Raw genomic sequence first — 18,466 nt, 5'->3', positions numbered from 1 at the left:
CACTAGGATTGCACACAGGTGGACTTCCTTTTACTAAGCATGTGACTTATTAAAGAATTGCATGCACCAGAATGTTTCAGGGACTGCATCGCAAAAGGGGTGAATACATATGAACATGAGAAATTTTTAGTTATTTAAACCCATGCATTTAATTTAATATTATTATATTTTCCTCACTTCACTTCAGCAGCTTAGACTATTTAGTGCTGATAAATCACACACAAATTGAATTACAAAAATAATTTACCACAGGTTGTAATGTAGCAAAATAGGTAAAAATCCAAAGGGAGTGAATACTTTTGAAAGCCACTGTAATAAGGAAATCATTTTTCAGAAAACCTACATTTGTAAATTCCACTATTCTGCTCTATCATGGTAACAGACCATTAAATAAATGTTGATACCTGATGGAAATTATCAGTGCCGATGGACCTTATTGGCTAATCTGGGTCTGTTGTGTATCGGTATTTTACCTGGTGAAATAATGAAACATACTTTGCTATCTTATCTGCCATTTCAGTGAAGTCAAAAGCTTCCAATGAAGATATACAGTACATTCACTTTCTATATTCTTATAAGTCGTGTAGAACCATTGGATAGATTCTTTGATTTATAAACTCCATTTTAAATCCATTTTAATATACTTTTTATACACCTCGATCTGAATGTATGTCCTCAAGAAAATAAAAAATCTAATAGTCACCTCCCACTCTCGAGTTACTGGAGCTCACGTTCGTAGATCATTAGAAACTTTAGTACGAGCAGTTTCTGTAAAGTATAAGGAGCGGAAACCGGATTTTAAAGGGTCAAGAAAAGCTTTATTTGACAGATAGAGAATAAGACTAAAGTGGACCAAGATTTCCAGGAATATAGGGGAGAATTGAGACAGGCCTGCAGTTAGCAGCACAGTTCTGGTTGAGGGGTCTTTATTGGAGAAATGGGTGTATCATGGCATGTTTGAAGGAGGAGGTAAAGATTCTGGAAGAAATAGGTAAAGATTTTAGTTAGGTGGGTAGTGACTGAAGAAGGTGAAAGCGAATAGGGTCAGTGGTGTAGGTAATAGGGCAAGAAGAAGTAAGGAGCCTGGCAACTTCTGTGACCAATTCAAGACAGAAAGAAAATGAGCTCGATGAAATGTGGGAGGGAAGAAAATGTATGATATTAGGAAAAAATTTCCTGTCAGATATGGTCAATTTTTTATTTGAAATAAATGAACAGATCGTCAGCACTGAAGTGGGTGATAAAGGCCTGTACTGTTGCACAGTGATGTGATGAGGGCAGTAAAGTAGGCTTGCTTAAAGAGGTGAAGGGCAGAGTCACAAGTTTTTAATTCTTAACTTGTAATAGATGAAATCTTTGATCAAAAGGGATGTTTTCCACAGAAGCTTAGCATAACTAAAACGCTAGAGTAGAAGTGCCAGTGTTGCCACCATTTGTGTTAGGCCGGAGTCAGACTAGCATATGGCATCCGATGCTCTCACATCGGATGCCATATGCTAATGACCCTCAGCTCTTGCTCTGCTGCGAGCAGGAACAGAGTGTCATGCGTCTGTACTCCAAGCCTCACACACAACTGTGGAGGAGGTGGGGAAATGAATTTCTCCATTTCCTCCATTGCCGGGGTCAGTGTATATCGCACATCACTTGGATGATATCTGAGTGATGTGCGTTGCCTCACTCGCACCCATATGTTTAGATTAGTGCGAGTGAGCCAAGACTTGGTCGAGTGTCGGTGACAATCGCAGCATGCTGCGATTTCCCTTGCATGTATAATATGGTTGAGCAAAAAAACGCTAATGTGAGCTGCCCCATAGATGAATACTGGTCTGAGTGCTATGCGATGTGTGTCCCTGGCCTAAAAGTGTTGTACAGTGAGTGCAACGATCTGTGTGATTTAACAATATGAAAATTGAATGTGAGCTGTGTAAACAGGAGATGGGAGGACAGAGGGACTGATATAGATGCAGTGCGCAGAGTATGTAAAAGAGTGGTAGATATGAAGGAATGTATCAACTTGAACATTGACAATGCAAATAAATTTTGTAGAGCCGTCTTGTAGCACAAACAATCTAGAAACACGATTGCATCTATTGAATGGCTTATCCATCTCCTGCCCTGTCCAACTCCCATGTTTAACTGCTGTGCAATGTGAAAAATATGGCACTTGCTTCAAATTTTTCTTCGTCAAGAAGAAGGACAGTTCACTTCGTCCTTGCATTGACTACAGAGGTCTGAATAATATCACCGTCAAAAACAAAAACCCTCTACCTCTCATTCCAGAGCTCTTTGATCGGCTTAGAGGGGTGCAAATCTTCACAGAGATAGATCTACTGGGTGCTTAGAATCTTGTTCCTATTCGTGCCAGAGATGAATGGAAGACCGCCTTTAACACCCGGGATGGTCATTATGAATACCTAGTCATGTCTTTCGGCCTGTGCAATGCTCCCGCAGTCTTTCAAGAATTTGTCAATGACATCTTCCGAGACCTTCTCTACTCCTGTGTTGTTGTGTATCTAGACAACATCTTAGTTTTCTCCGCTGATCTACCGACCCACAGAAGAAATGTTCGTTTGGTTTTGCAACGTTTGAGAGAGAATCGTCTTTATGCTAAGTACGAGAAGTGTCTCTTCGAGCAAACTTCTCTGCCCTTTCTTGGATACATCATCTCGGACTCTGGACTTAAGATGGATCCTGAGAAAGTGAACGCCATTCTCAATTGGCCGCGACCCTACGGAGTAAAAGCAATCCAGCGATTTCTGGGATTTGCTAATTACTACAGGCAGTTCATATCTCAGTTCTCCTCCGTAATTCAGCCTCTTTCCTCCCTTACCCGTAAAGGTTCCAACCCAAAGATTTGGACCCTGGAGGCCGAAAATGCCTTTATGCTCCTGAAGCAGTCTTTTTCCTCCGCTCCTGTATTGCACCGTCCAGAGATTAACAAGCCATTTGTTTTCGAGGTTGATGCCTCCTCCTCGGGTGCCGGAGCAGTGCTTTCCCAAAGGTCCCCTGTGGGGCGAATGGTTGCATGTAGATTCTTTTCAAAAGCGTTTTCTGCATCAGAACGCAATTATACCATCGGAGACCGTGAACTCTTGGCCATAAAACTGGCACTTGAAGAATGGAGGTATCTTCTGGAGGGAGCCATACATCCATTCGTGATTTTCTCTGACCATATAAAATTTGGCCTATCTTCAGACTGCGCAAAGACTTAATCCACGACAGGCCCGATGGTCCTTGTTTTTTGCTCGTTTCAACTTCGAGCTTCGTCTTCGGCCTGGTGACAAGAATATCAAAGCCGTCGCACTGTCTAGGCTTTCCCAGCCGGAGGATACTGACGAAGAACCAGCACATATCCTGGATCCTTCCAAGATCGTCACAGTAGCTCCTTTAAGGATGTTCAGTCCTCCTCCGGGTAAAATCCTTGTGGCTGAGGGTGACAGAGAAACGGTGCTTCGCTGGGGACATTCTTTGAAATTGGCAGGCCATGCGGGGATTAAGAAGACTTTCCTTCTCATCACCCGCTACTATTGGTGGCCAACGTTACGTCAAGATGTCGAAGAGTTTGTTCCTTCTTGTCCTTCCTGTGCCAAGAACAAAGTGCCAAGACAATTACCCCGTGGCGCTCTGCTTCCCCTTCCAGTTCCTTTCGCCCCGTGGCAGCATATCGCCTTGGACTTTATCACCAATCTACCAAGTTCTTCAGGCTGTACTGTCATACTTACAGTAGTAGATCGGTTCTCTAAAATGGCCCATTTTGTTTCCCTGCCCAGTCTACCCTCGGCTCCTGAATTGGCGAAGGTATTTATTTTGAACATCTTCAAACTTCACGGTTTTCCACAACACATCGTGTCCGACAGAGGAGTACAATTTACGTCTCACTTTTGGAGGGCATTATGCAAACTCTTGAAGGGGTCTCTAGATTTTTCATCTGCCTACCATCCTCAAACCAATGGTCAAGCTGAGCGAACGAATCAAATTGTGGCTGCCTATCTTCGACACTTCTCTAATGCCCACCAAAGTGATTGGGTTAGTCTTCTGCCATGGGCTGAGTTTGCCTACAATAATCATTCCAGTGAATCTTCTGCTAAGTCTCCTTTCTATGTGGCGTTTGGACAGCATCCGAATATGCCTCTTCCGATTTCCTCTACTTCTGGAGTACCGGCTGCTGATTCTTTGACATTGGAGTTTTCTACAATATAGAGGGCGGTTAAAGAAGCACTCAATAAGGCATCTGTTAGAATGAAAAAACATGCCGACAAAAGGCGTTTGGATTCTTCTCCATTTTTACCTGGCGATAAGGTCTGGCTCTCTTCACGATACATTAGACTCAAGATTCCATCTTATAAACTTGGTCCTCGCTACATCGGTCCTTTTGAGAATCGAGTCAATGATGCTGCTTACAAGCTGAAGTTGCCTGCCTCGCTCTGTATTCCCAATACCTTTAATGTGTCTCTACTCAAACCTGTTATCCTTAACCGCTTCCATCCTTCTTCCTGTACCTCTCCTCAATCCGTCCGAGCCGATAACGTTTTTGAGGTGAGGGATATTTTAGCCATGAAAAAGGTTCGTGGGAGGGAATTTTTCTTGATTGATTGGAAGGGTTTCGGTCCTGAGGAAAGATCATGGGAACTGTTAGAGAATATCAATGCTCCTTGTCTTCTAAACAAATTTCTCTCCAGTTTGGGGAGGGGGGGTTGTAAGGAGGGGGGTACTGTTAGCAGCGCTGCTATCAGCTGGAGCCAAGAGGACACAGTGTCGTGTGTACTCTCATCCCTCGCTTTGGTCCGCAGAGGCCATTTTGGTGGACGATGCTGAAAGGAGAGGGGGATGAGACCTCACCTTACCCATACTGACACTGCAAGAGCCAAACATCCACACAAAATGTATGAATGGGCATGCTCTCATCTCTCCTACCTGACAGCACCACCGTAAGTGAGAGTAGGCGAGAGACCTTAAAAACAGCTATTTAAAAGGTTCATACTACTATATATCATAATAATTATTATTTCATCCATTATATTCAAACATATAATAAACACTAACATTAATGTACTAAATAAGGGATAACATGGATTGCTTAACGACTACAATAAACACAACAGGGATAGCTTTCTGCAGAAAATAAAAATTGTTAGAAAATTATTTTAACACTAACATTAATGTACTAAATAAGGGATAACATGGATTGCTTAACGAGTGCAATAAACACAACAGGGATAGCTTTCTGCAGAAAATAAAAATTGTTAGAAAATTATTTTATCAGCTCTTTGTGTAACAAGGCCATTGTTAAGGTATAGTTACACTAAACGACTTACCAACGACCATGATCGTTGGTAAGTCGTTGTGTGGTTGCTGGGGAGCTGTCACACAGACAGCTCTCTCCAGCGACCAACGATCAGGGGAACGACTTCGGCATCATTGAAACTGTCTTCAACAATGCCGAAGTCCCCCTGCAGCACCCGGGTAACCAGGGTAAACATCGGGTAAGTGCAGGGCCGCACTTAGTAACCCGATATTTAGCCTGGTTACCATTGTAAAAGTAAAAAAAAAACACTACATACTCACATTCTGATGTCTGTCACATCCCCCGCCAGCGTCCACAGGGTTAAAACTGCTTTCAGCAAGAGCGCTGCTAATGCACGCGCTGCTGCCGAGAGTTTCCCTGCACTGACTGTGTGACGTCACCGCTGTGCTCTGCTTTACGGCCGGCGCTCACACTGTGGACGCCGGGGGACATGACAGACATCAGAATGCGAGTATGTAATGTTTTTTTTTACTTTTACAATGGTAACCAGGGTAAATATCGGGTTACTAAGCGCGGCCCTGCGCTTAGTAACCTGATGTTTACCCTGGTTACAAGTGAACACATCGCTGGATCGGCGTCATACACGCTGATCCAGCGATGACAGCGGGTGATCAGCGACCAAAAAATGGTCCTGATCATTCCCCAACGACCAACGATCTCCCAGCAGGGGCCTGATCATTGGTCGCTGTCACACATAACAAGATCGTTAGCGGGATTATTGCTACGTCACCAAAAGCGTGACGTTGCAACGATATCGTTAACGACATCGTTATGTGTGACGGTACCTTAGAAATAGTAGATGTTTTCAGCAGAATATGTAAATCTGTGCATCAGCCACAAATACAAAAGAAGAAGGCCATACATTTCAATACCAAAAGAATACTTAAATGTACTGAAAAACTCTGATAATATGCATAACAATAGATTTGAAAATAGCAATGAAACCTTAGAACCTAGAGTCTTCTTCAATGCAATTAAGACAATGCATTAGCATGAAAAATAAGACAATACTGTTTTTATGGTGTTTACAGTGCTGATTGAAACAGAAGACTATTCATGATCAACACTTAGTAATAGTCCTGAGGGTAATTTGTAGAAACCTGTAGCAAGTGAAAAAAGGTTGAGTGAATTGAAGTTTTGTGAACATTATACAGTATATAAAAAATCAAAAGCTCTCAGATCATACAATTCATGCAAAGTTTTACAGTTCAATCACTTTATACACAATACAGCTTTGTGTAAGACTGTCCTCCTTTAAATAAATGGAGTCGAGGAAATGTACCAAGCAATTTAGTTTTTTCATTTGATATAATGTATTATAAAAATGGTTGTGGTAAGTCCTGATAACCTGATGGCAGATAGCTGTGATTTGATGTAATGTTTACCTCTTCACCCTCAGGCCTGTTTTGTTTTCACCATCCTGACCAGGTCAAATTTTACAATTCTGACTAGTGTCATTTTATGTGCTTATAACTCTGGAACGCTTCAACGAATCCGAGTTATTCTGAGGCTGTTTTTTGAGACACATTGCACTTTAGGCGATAAATTTAGTGTTAAATTTAGGCGGATATTTTTTGCATTTCTTTGTGAAAATATCAGAATTTTGAAAATTTTGCGATTTTCAAACTATTAATTTTTATTCCTTTAAAACAATAGTTATGTCACACAGAAAAGTAAATAAATAACACTTAACACATATCTACTTTACACTAGCATCATTTTTGAAAAATATTATTGTTGTTAGGAAGTTAAAAGAGTTACAGGTTGATTAGCAATTTCTAAATTTTCCAACAAAATTTACAAAACCAATTTTGAAGGGACTTTGAGGGGCATATATGACAGAAAATACCCCAAAATGACACCATTTTAAAAACTGCACCTCTCCACGTGCTCAAAACCACATTCAGTAAGTTTATTTACCCCTCAGGTGTTTCACAGGAATTAAAGCAATGTGGACGAAAAAATTAAAGCTTCTCTTTTTCCAGCCAAAATGTTGAGTTAACCCCAAATTTCATAAGAGTAACACAAATTTTCATAAGAGTAACAGAGGAAAAAGTGCCATATAGTTTGTTATGAAATTTCTCTTTAGTATGCCGAAATCCCATTTGTGGGAGAAAGCTACTGTTTGGGGGTATGGCTAGGAAGAAGCACCATTTGACTTTTGGAACTCAAAATTTGCTCAAATCAATAGTGGATTTCATGTCGTGTTTGAAAAGCCCATAATATTCACCAACAATTGAAACCCTCCATGAGTGATCCCATTTTGAAAATTACACCCCTCAAGGAACGTATCTAGAGGTGTGGTGACCACCTTGATCTTACAGGTGCTTCATAGAAATTTAAAACTTTGAGTTATGAAAATGAAAACGCCCCCCATAGCTTATACATGAGTCACGGTCCCAGAAAGCCGACAGGGGAGCAGAGGGTCACAGAGACCGGAGCTGGCGGCTGTTGCTAAAGCCTGTGCCGCTGCTGCAATAGCGCACAGTGCCAGCCACAGCCGCTGGCTTCCAGCACTCATCATACTCACCTACCGGCATGCCCTCAGTGCTGACACTGAATCTCGTTCCGGCTGCCGATGCCTGCAGCTCTTCCAGTCGAGCGATCATGTGGCCCCACTCATTAAGGTAATGAATATACGCCTTTCCACTCAAATAGGTGTGGCATGCATATTCATTGCTTTAATGAGCGGGGCCACGTGATCGCTTGGCAGGAAAAGCTGGTAAATAAGAGGGAGTGCCAGCAGGCAATAAGATTTTTTTTTTAACAGGAATCATACATAGGGATAAGGAGCCAAGTATACCAGGATAGGGACTGGGGAGCCAAGCACACCAGGAAAGGGACTGGGGAGCCATGCATATCAGGACAGGGGCTGTGGAGCCATGCACATCAGGACAGGGACTGGAGAGCCATGCATATGAGGAAAGGGATTGGGAAGCCAAGCACAACAGGACAGGCACTGGGGAGCCATGCATACCAGTACAGAGATGGGGAGCCATGCATACAATGACAGGGACTGGGGAGCCATGCATACAATGACAGGGATGGGGTTGCCATGCATATAATGATAGGGTCTGGGGAGCCATGCACACCAGGACAGGGACTGGGGAGCCATGCACACCAGGACATGGACTGGGGAGCCATGCATACAATGACAGGGATGGGGGAGCCATGCATACCATGATAGGGATGAGAAGACAATGCATACCCAGCTTATACTTGAGTCAATAAGCTTACCCAGTTTTTTGTGGCAAAAGTAGATGCCTTGGCATATACTTGGGTCAGCTTATACTCGAGTTTATATGGTATATCTTTCCTCCAGGAATGTTGAGTTTGCTCTAAATTTTTCATCTTCACAAGTGTAACAGTAGAAAATTGGCAATACAATTTGTTGTGCAATTTCTCTTGAGTATGTAGATTCCTTATGTTTGGTGGAAGATTAATATTAGAGTGGACAGCAGGGCTCGGGAGGGAAGGAGCATCATTTGACTTACGGAGTGCAAAAATGGCTAGAATAGATAACGGATGTCATGTTGCATTTGCAGATTCCTTGAAGTGACATCATTTTGTAAACTACACCTCTCAAGGGACTTGCTCAGAGGTGTGGCGAGCACCTTGAACCCACAGATGCGTAACAGAATTTTATTACGCTGAATCAGGAAAATAAAGACAAAAACATTTTTTACAGAAAAATGTTGCTTTTGCCCCAAATTTTTCATTGTCACAAGGGTAACAGGAGAAATTGTACAACAAAGTTTATGTTCCACTTTCTCTTGAGTGCACCAATACCCCATATGTAGTGAAAAACTACTGTTTGGCAAACAGAAGGGCTCAAAAGGGAAGGAGCAATGTTTGATTCTTTTGTAACTCAAATTTGCCTGGGATAGATAATGGGCACCATGTTGTGTTTGCAGAGTCCCTATTGTGCCTAAAAAGTGGAAACACCACAAGTGAGCCCATTTTGGCAACTACACCCCTCAAGGAAATGACCTAGAGGTGTGTGTGAGCACCTTGAACTGACAGGTGCTTCACAACATTTTATAACATTGAGTGTGAAGAGGAAAAAAAAATTTCCAGCAAAAATGTTGGTTCTGCCACAAAGTTTTGATTTTCACAAGGGTAATAGGAGAAAATGGACCACACAATCTATTTTGCAGTTTCTCCTCAGTACACCAATACCCAAATATGGTGGAATACTTCTGTTTGACCACACGGCAGGGCTCAGAAGGTAAGGAGCACCAGTTGGCTTTTGGAGTGCAAAACTGGCTTAGATAGATAGTGGATGCCATGTCGCATTTACAGAGCTGACTGATGTGCCTAAAAAGTGGAAAATTCCAAAAGTTATCCCATTTTGGAAATTACACCAATCAAGAAACTTATCTACATTTGATGTGAGCTCCTTGAACCCAAAGGTGCTTCACAGAAATTTACAAGGTCGAGCCGTGAAAATGAAAAAAAAAATATTTTTCCTGCAAAAATGTTGGTTATGCCCCAAATTTTTCATTTTACAAGGGTAACAGGAGAAAGTAGACTGTACCATTTCTTGCAAAATTTCTCCTGAATACACAAATATCCCATATGTTGAAGAAAACTGTTCTTGGAAACAGGGCTTGGAAGAGAAAGATGGCCAATTGAGTTCCATTAATTTTGGCTGAAATAGATTGCATATGTCAGATTTGAAGAGCCCCATACATGTCAAAACAGCAGAACCCCCCCATTTTGGATACTACACCTCTCAAGGAATTCATCTAGGGGTGTAGTGAGCATTTTTAACCTTCAGACGATTCATAGAATTGTATAACATTGGGCGGAGTAAATGAAAAATTACAAATAAATATTGCTTTTGCCCCAAGTTTTTCATTTTCAAAAGGATAATAGGAGAAAATGAAAGGTACAATTTGTCATACAAGTTTTCCTTAGTATGCCAATACCATATGTGATCAAAAAATATTTTTGAGACACAGTGCAAAGCTCAGAAGAGAAGGAGCGCAGTATTGAAATTCAGATTTTGCTAAAATGGTTTGAGGGTGCCATGTCACAATGGTAGAGCACCAGAGGTACCTGAACAGCAGAACACCTCTGTGAGTGACACCATATTACAAACTACATCTCCAGTGAATTCATCTAGCGGTGCAGTGAGTTTGTTGACACCACATGTGCCTGACAGAATTTTTTACCATTGGGCGGTGAAGAAAGAATAATTACATTTTTACAACTAAAATGTTGTTTTATGAAAATGAAGAAAAAATATGCGGCAGCACTCACCCAGCTTCGTGTGGTCCAGTACTTTATTAAGACATGAAAAATAACAGCTTCACGGCCCGAGGGAGTGCAGATGGAGGGGAGGTGAGCAGGGAATGACGACGGCCGTTTCACGCTGATCCAAGCGCTTCTACGACCCGTAGAAGCGCTTGGATCAGCGCGGAACGGCCGTCGTCGTTCCCTGCTCACCTCCCCTCCATCTGCACTCCCTCGGGCCGTGAAGCTGTTATTTTTCATGTCTTAATAAAGTACTGGACCACACGAAGCTGGGTGAGTGCTGCCGCATATTTTTTCTTCATTTTCATGACATGTGCATCTGGTTTCTATGCGAGCACCTCCAACGCTGAAGTCAGACTGTTCTTATTCACCGCCATTGATTTGCTGTAAGGAGTGAGGCTGTGCAGCACCACTTTTTTTCTTTTGTTTAAAATGTTGTTTTAGTGCTAAGTTTTACCTTTTTATAATTTCTAATAGGAAAAAAATGAACATCACAGTTTGTTGTTCAAATTCTCCTAAGTGCACCAGTACCCTACAAGTAATCATCCAGCGTCTATGGGCAGTAGAATGAATTTTATACATATTAAAATACAGTGCAGCATGTGGCAGCCACAGGGCTGAGGAACAACAATCCTATGCGTTTCAGCTATAGGAAGCCTTAATCATGAAGGATTGTTGTTCCTTAAGTTCAGCCCTGTGGCTGCAACATGCTGCACTGTATTTTAATATGTATAAAATAAACTAAAAGTTTTAAATACATTCTACTGCCCATAGACGCTGGATTAATACACTATTTTTTTGCATCATCAATTATGTGCCTGCACCTCAAGGCTAATCCATGTGCAGGGGGTGAATCCAGAACGCAAGAGGACGACCGATAAGGGGTGGGCTGAATTATTTTACTTTTTTTTCCACTACATGGAATTAGGAACTACTTTTCAGACACAGTCGAAAAGTCAGGAGGGTAGTGCAGATTTTATTGTTATGGTTTGCGGGTGCCAAGGCCCACTGTGAGAGCTCCTGAGGCATCATAATAGCAGAATCCATCTATAATTAACTCCATATTACAAACAACACCTCTAGATGATTTAAACTAGGGTTGCAGAGATCATATTGACACCACAGGTATGTCACAGAACTTTATACTATTGGGCAGTGAAGAAAAAGTAATTACATTTTTACCACAAGAAAATATTTTAGTTTGCAGACTCCATTTATAGATGCCTTAAGTGCAAGTCAAGCAGAATCTCCCCTCCAATTACCCCAGTTGGAAATTTCACCATTCTAGGAATTTATTTACAGGTGTATTGATGATTTTTACTGTATGGGTGTTTTCCAGAAACAAGCCACAGTGGATGTTGCCAAGTGAAAATTGCAAATCTGCCATTGTAGTGGCCGTACATTGTAGTGTTCATACATTTTGCCCAGCTCATGCTTCTTGAGACATGCATCTGCAAATTAAGCGGGTTCTCATCGCTACAGAAATGCCAAATATATGGATGATAAATGTAATTTAGGCACACTGTGGGCCTAAAAAGGTAGAAGGGCATTTGAATTTGGGAGTGCAAAATTCACTCGGTTTCTTTTGGGGGGCGATGAGCTATAGTGCGTTTCCGGAGCCTTTGTGCTACCAGTAATGTGGAAGCTTTCAATATTTTCACAGATAGATGATGGACTGGAGTGAGGGAATTTTTGTGGATTGAGTTGAAGCTTTTATTAGGAACATTTTAAATAACATTTTGGATCACATTTATCCTGTGCTCAATGCTGTGCCCTTCCTTCATAGTTTCCATCTAAATCTCTGAATCATATGATTCAGATGAAACCCCTGAGGGATCCATCCACTGTAATGAGGCAGTAAAGTTACCATTGACTCCATCTGGCCATCTAACACAGCAGTGTTCTTTTCAGACGTGCACAAAACTGTCTATCGACCTCATTTTTATACGCGCTTAAAAAGACGGACACCGCAGGATAATAACTCAGACTGACTCCACAGTGTCTCCATTTGCCTCATTACTAGTGTTGAGCATTCCGATACCGCAAGTATCGGGTATCGGCCGATACTTGCGGTATCGGAATTCCGATACCGAGATCCGATACTTTTGTGGTATCGGGTATCGGTATCGGATCCATAGGGATGTGTAAAATAAAGAATTAAAATAAAAAATATTGATATATTCACCTCTCCGGCGGCCCCTGGACATCACGCTGGTAACCGGCAGGCTTCTTTGTTTAAAATGAGCGTGTTTAGGACCTGCGAATGACGTCCCGGCTTCTGATTGGTCGCGTGCCGCCCATGTGACCGCCACACGACCAATCAGAAGCCGCGACGTCATTCTCATTCACTAAACTCCTAATTCTAGGAATTGAGGACCTGCGAATGACGTCACGGCTTCTGATTGGTCGCGTGGCGGTCACATGGGCGGACGCGACCAATCAGAAGCTGGGACGTCATTCCTCAGGTCCTAAACGCGCGCATTTTAAACAAAGAAGCCTGCCGGTTACCAGCGTGATGTCCAGGGGCCGCCGGACAGGTGAATATATCAATATTTTTTATTTTAATTCTTTATTTTACACATTAATATGGATCCCAGGGCCTGAAGGAGAGTTTCCTCTCCTTCAGACCCTGGGAACCATCAGGATACCTTCCGATACTTGGTGTCCCATTGACTTGTATTGGTATCGGATATCAGTATCGGCGATATCCGATATTTTTCGGGTATCGGCCGATACTATCCGATACCGATACTTTCAAGTATCGGACGGTATCGCTCAACACTACTCATTACATAATAATAATAATTTTATTTATATAGCGCCAACATATTCCGCAGCGCTTTACAAATTATTACATGGAATCTTCCTCCTGGGGTTACATCTGAATCATGTATTTCAGAGATTTACACGGAAACCTCAATGTAAGCGCTCAGCGTAGATCTCATAAATGTGAGCCAAAGCTTACTGCGATCTTTGAGAGACCACATGAACAAATAATAATAATAATAATAATTTGATTTATACAGCGCCAACATATTCCGCAGCGCTTTACAAATTATAGAGGGGACTTGTACAGACAATAAACATTACAGCATAACAAAAATCACAGTTTAAAATAGATACCAAGAGGAGTGAGGGCCCTGCTCGCAAGCTTACAATCTATAGGAAAAAGGGAGACACGAGAGGTGAATGGTAACAATTGATTTGTTGTTCGGTCCAGCCATAGTGTAAGGATCGAGTGTTCATGTAAAGCTGCATGAACCAGTTAACAGCCTAGGTATGGAGCAATACAGACAGTGAGGGCTAATAACTGCATAAAGTGTATGAGAACATGATGCGAGGAACCTGGTTTTGGTTTAACGTACAGTGGGGCAAAAAAGTATTTAGTCAGTCAGCAATAGTGCAAGTTCCACCACTTAAAAAGATGAGAGGCGTCTGTAATTTACATCATGGGTAGACCTCAACTATGGGAGACAAACTGAGAAAAAAAAATCCAGAAAATCACATTGTCTGTTTTTTTAACAATTTATTTGCATATTATGGTGGAAAATAAGTATTTGGTCAGAAACAAACAATCAAGATTTCTGTCTCTCACAGACCTGTAACTTCTTCTTTAAGAGTCTCCTCTTTCCTCCACTCATTACCTGTAGTAATGGCACCTGTTTAAACTTGTTATCAGTATAAAAAGACACCTGTGCACACCCTCAAACAGTCTGACTCCAAACTCCACTATGGTGAAGACCAAAGAGCTGTCAAAGGACACCAGAAACAAAATTGTAGCCCTGCACCAGGCTGGGAAGACTGAATCTGCAATAGCCAACCAGTTTGGAGTGAAGAAATCAACAGTGGGAGCAATAATTAGAAAATGGAAGACATACAAGACCACTGATAATCTCCCTCGATCTGGGGCTCCACGCAAAATCCCACCCCGTGGGGTCAGAATGATCACAAGAACGGTGAGCAAAAATCCCAGAACCACGCGGGGGGACCTAGTGAATGAACTGCAGAGAGCTGGGACCAATGTAACAAGGCCTACCATAAGTAACACACTATGCCACCATGGACTCAGATCCTGCAGTGCCAGACGTGTCCCACTGCTTAAGCCAGTACATGTTCGGGCCCGTCTGAAGTTTGCTAGAGAGCATTTGGATGATCCAGAGGAGTTTTGGGAGAATGTCCTATGGTCTGATGAAACCAAACTGGAACTGTTTGGTAGAAACACAACTTGTCGTGTTTGGAGGAAAAAGAATACTGAGTTGCATCCATCAAACACAATACCTACTGTAAAGCATGGTGGTGGAAACATCATGCTTTGGGGCTGTTTCTCTGCAAAGGGGCCAGGACGACTGATCCAGGTACATGAAATAATGAATGGGGCCATGTATCGTGAGATTTTGAGTGCAAACCTCCTTCCATCAGCAAGGGCATTGAAAATGAAACGTGGCTGGGTCTTTCAACATGACAATGATCCAAAGCACACCGCCAGGGCAACGAAGGAGTGGCTTCGTAAGAAGCATTTCAAGGTCCTGGAGTGGCCTAGCCAGTCTCCAGATCTCAACCCTATAGAAAACCTTTGGAGGGAGTTGAAAGTCCGTGTTGCCAAGCGAAAAGCCAAAAACATCACTACTCTAGAGGAGATCTGCATGGAGGAATGGGCCAACATACCAACAACAGTGTGTGGCAACCTTGTGAAGACTTACAGAAAACGTTTGACCTCTGTCATTGCCAACAAAGGATATATTACAAAGTATTGAGATGAAATTTTGTTTCTGACCAAATACTTATTTTCCACCATAATATGCAAATAAAATGTTAAAAAAACAGACAATGTGATTTTCTGGATTTTTTTTTCTCAGTTTGTCTCCCATAGTTGAGGTCTACCTATGATGTAAATTACAGACGCCTCTCATCTTTTTAAGTGGTGGAACTTGCACTATTGCTGACTGACTAAATACTTTTTTGCCCCACTGTATATGAATGGGCCACACAGGGATAATTAGGTTTATGCGTTGAGGCGGTAGACCAGTCTGAACAAATGCATTTTTAGGGCACGCTTAAAACTGTGGGGATTGGGGATTAATCGTATTAACCTGGGTAGTACATTCAAAAGAATTGGCGAAGCACGTGAAAAGTCTTGGAGATGGGAGTGGGAGGTTCTGATTATTGAGGATGCTAACCTGAGGTCATTAGCGGAGCGGAGGGCACGGGTAGGGTGGTAGGCTGAGACCAGAGAGGAGATGTAGGGTGGTGCAGAGCCATGGAGTGCTTTGTGGATGAGGGTAATAGCTTTGTACTGGATTCTGGAGTGGATGGGTAACCAGTGTAATGACTGGCACAAGATAGAGGCATCGGTGTAACGGTTGGTGAGGAATATAATCCTGGCAGCCGCATTCAGGACAGATTGGAGCGGGGAGAGTTTGATAAGAGGGAGGCCGTTTAGGAGAGAGTTACAATAGTCCAGACGAGAATAAATGAGTGAAACAGTAAGAGCTTTTGCAAAGTCGAAAGTAAGAAAAGGGTGAATTCTAGAAATGTTTTTGAGATGCAGATAAGAAAAGCGAGCCAATGATCGGATGTGGGGGTGAATGAAAGCTCAGAATCAAGGATGACCCCAAGGCAGCGGGCATGTTGCTTTGGAGTAATGGTGGAACCACACACGGAGATGGCAATGTCAGGCAAAGGTAGGTTAGTAGAGGGAGAAAACAAGAGGAGTTCAGTTTTTGACAGGTTCAGTTTCAGATAGAGGGAGTACATGATGTTAGAGACAGCGAGACAACAAATCAATAGTAGTTTAAGAATTGATTCTATTTATTTGTTATGCCGTTCCTCGTGCAGCATAAGTGATTAGATGACTTTAATCTCCGGATCAATGCGATTAGTGATACCAGATTTATATAGTTTTTCAAGTCTGACTGCTATCACACACTGAAAGATGCAAGTGTGCTGAAGCAATTTCCTAGGTTACGATTGCTGAAGCTAACACAGTACTTTGCCAGTGACTTTGTATTAATGAGTTATACATGTCCCAAGCCAGTGGGCGCTGCCTACCTCCATACAGTTGTATGCAGTCAAGGCCGCACCCTGACCAGCTATGTAGCAGGCTAGTTGGGAAATTAGAGGTTGTGGCCTCGCTCCATATAAGACCCATTCCCAGGTCTGAAACTGGCGAATCTTGCAGCGCACAGTACATGCGCTGGGGGATTCTCAAGTCTGCAGCCACACAGAGTGATTGCAGACTTATCGGTTTTGACCTACAACCCCTTTAATTAAGCAATGAAATCCTGAATGGGAAAATGTCACATGGTTGCTATACTTTTTGAACCCTATTAGTGTCGTCATGGTTAAATAACATTTTTGAAGATCCTCAATTATTCTGTGTATTTACAAGAATGACAGAAGAGAAGCTATTTCAATTATTTCAATGACTTGATAGATTTCAGGAACTCTTATTTCCTGTGCCTTTGTACCTAATAATCTATCTCCTCCCTTATTGCTTTAGAGTGTGCTCTGCTCTATTTCACATGTCATCAATAAATGCTGTAACTTGTTTTCTAGTTTCAGCCCTACATGCATCATGCAAGGAACTAATGATTACAGATGTACAGCTTGTCCTCGGGGATACGAAGGCCAGCACTGTGAAAGGTAAACAGGAAAACAATTAAAGACAATAATGATAAGTGGAGATGTTAAGTATGTGGCTCAATACACAGAACAGCATATTTAACCCTCTGGAAGGTTTCTTGTCTTAACATCATGTCTCAGTATAGTCATTTATATTAATGCTAAAGAAAAGCCTTGGTTTCAGAATATTACAAGCCATGGACAATTAAGCTATCATGTGTAAGATTCTAAAAGACATGTTCCCATCTCTGACATTTAGATCATGTCCATATGATACCCATACCCATCTCCTCAATGGGGTTCTCCCTACCTTTTTGTTGAAGTGGGTAACAGAGCCTGACTGAAATTTAGTCTTGGCATTTAGAAGTAAAAAGACTTATGCAGCACCCCCACACCCACTTCCCCACATGTGGGTCTCTATTACAAATATAACACTGCCTGACTCTAGAGAAAATCAATATTTACTACAATACCAATAGTATCAATATTGCTGTTATATAGGGTAAATACTGCCGTGCTAAAACCACAAAATAACACAAATGCCACCAAAGTGGAATAGAATGCCACTATAGTGGTCATTACTAAGCACAACTGTACCAATATTAATATTACAATCAATACTGTAATATTGGAGACAAATAATACCGCTTTTTCATGCTTGAAAAAGACCAGCATATGGTCGAAACGTCGCTTGTGCTTAATGGCTGAATAAAGAATTCCTTTTTGATTTATACACCCGGTGGAGCGCTGTTCCTTTGTGCAGACTGTGACGTGTTACCCAGGTGGGTTCCCTGGATATGGAACGAGCGCCCGAATAAGGGAGTGCTGTCGGTCATCTACATTTGGTTTATAAATAATACCGCTAGTCCATAATGCCATTTTACCAGCACATACTGTACAGTAGTATTACCACTTAATTGACCATTAACGTAAGCCACTGTACTAAAACTGATATTACCATCAAATATTGACGATATAATGATAGATTTCAGTGACTCACCGCTCATGTTTTCATTGATTATAGTCATTCACTTTCACTTTTCTTTTTCCATTTGGCCCAGACCGCCAAGACCACTTCTTACATCAATGACAGCAGATTGTAAAGCACATACATTTTTGGGTTAATCTTTTCCAGCACCCTCCTCCAATTTATCCACCTCTATACAAACCTTATAGTGCTATAAACAGTGCCCTAGACGGTAGCAATGCTCTTTCTGTGCTGTGCACAATAATGGTACAATTTTTTGGTACCCCACGCCGTAAAAATGCTGCTAGACAGTA

The 18,466-nt window shown here is 41.9% G+C and overlaps 1 protein-coding gene across 2 annotated transcripts in view; it reads left to right on the top strand.

The window, feature by feature from the left end:
• The window catches only part of LAMA2 (laminin subunit alpha 2), a 1,496,617-nt gene that overhangs the window by 1,071,076 nt on the left and 407,075 nt on the right, over positions 1-18,466 (top strand). For both annotated transcript variants that reach the window (XM_069726054.1, XM_069726053.1), the window contains exon 31: positions 17,120-17,206. In XM_069726054.1, the coding sequence (XP_069582155.1) occupies positions 17,120-17,206 (87 nt within the window). The remainder of the gene's footprint in view (positions 1-17,119; positions 17,207-18,466) is intronic.

The sequence above is a fragment of the Ranitomeya imitator genome, chromosome 5 (genome assembly GCF_032444005.1).
Source record: "Ranitomeya imitator isolate aRanImi1 chromosome 5, aRanImi1.pri, whole genome shotgun sequence".
In the NCBI taxonomy this organism is placed as follows: Eukaryota; Metazoa; Chordata; class Amphibia; order Anura; family Dendrobatidae; genus Ranitomeya; species Ranitomeya imitator.
The sequence above is the reverse complement of the archived record's forward strand: the minus strand, read 5'-3'. Positions and strand labels throughout refer to the sequence as shown.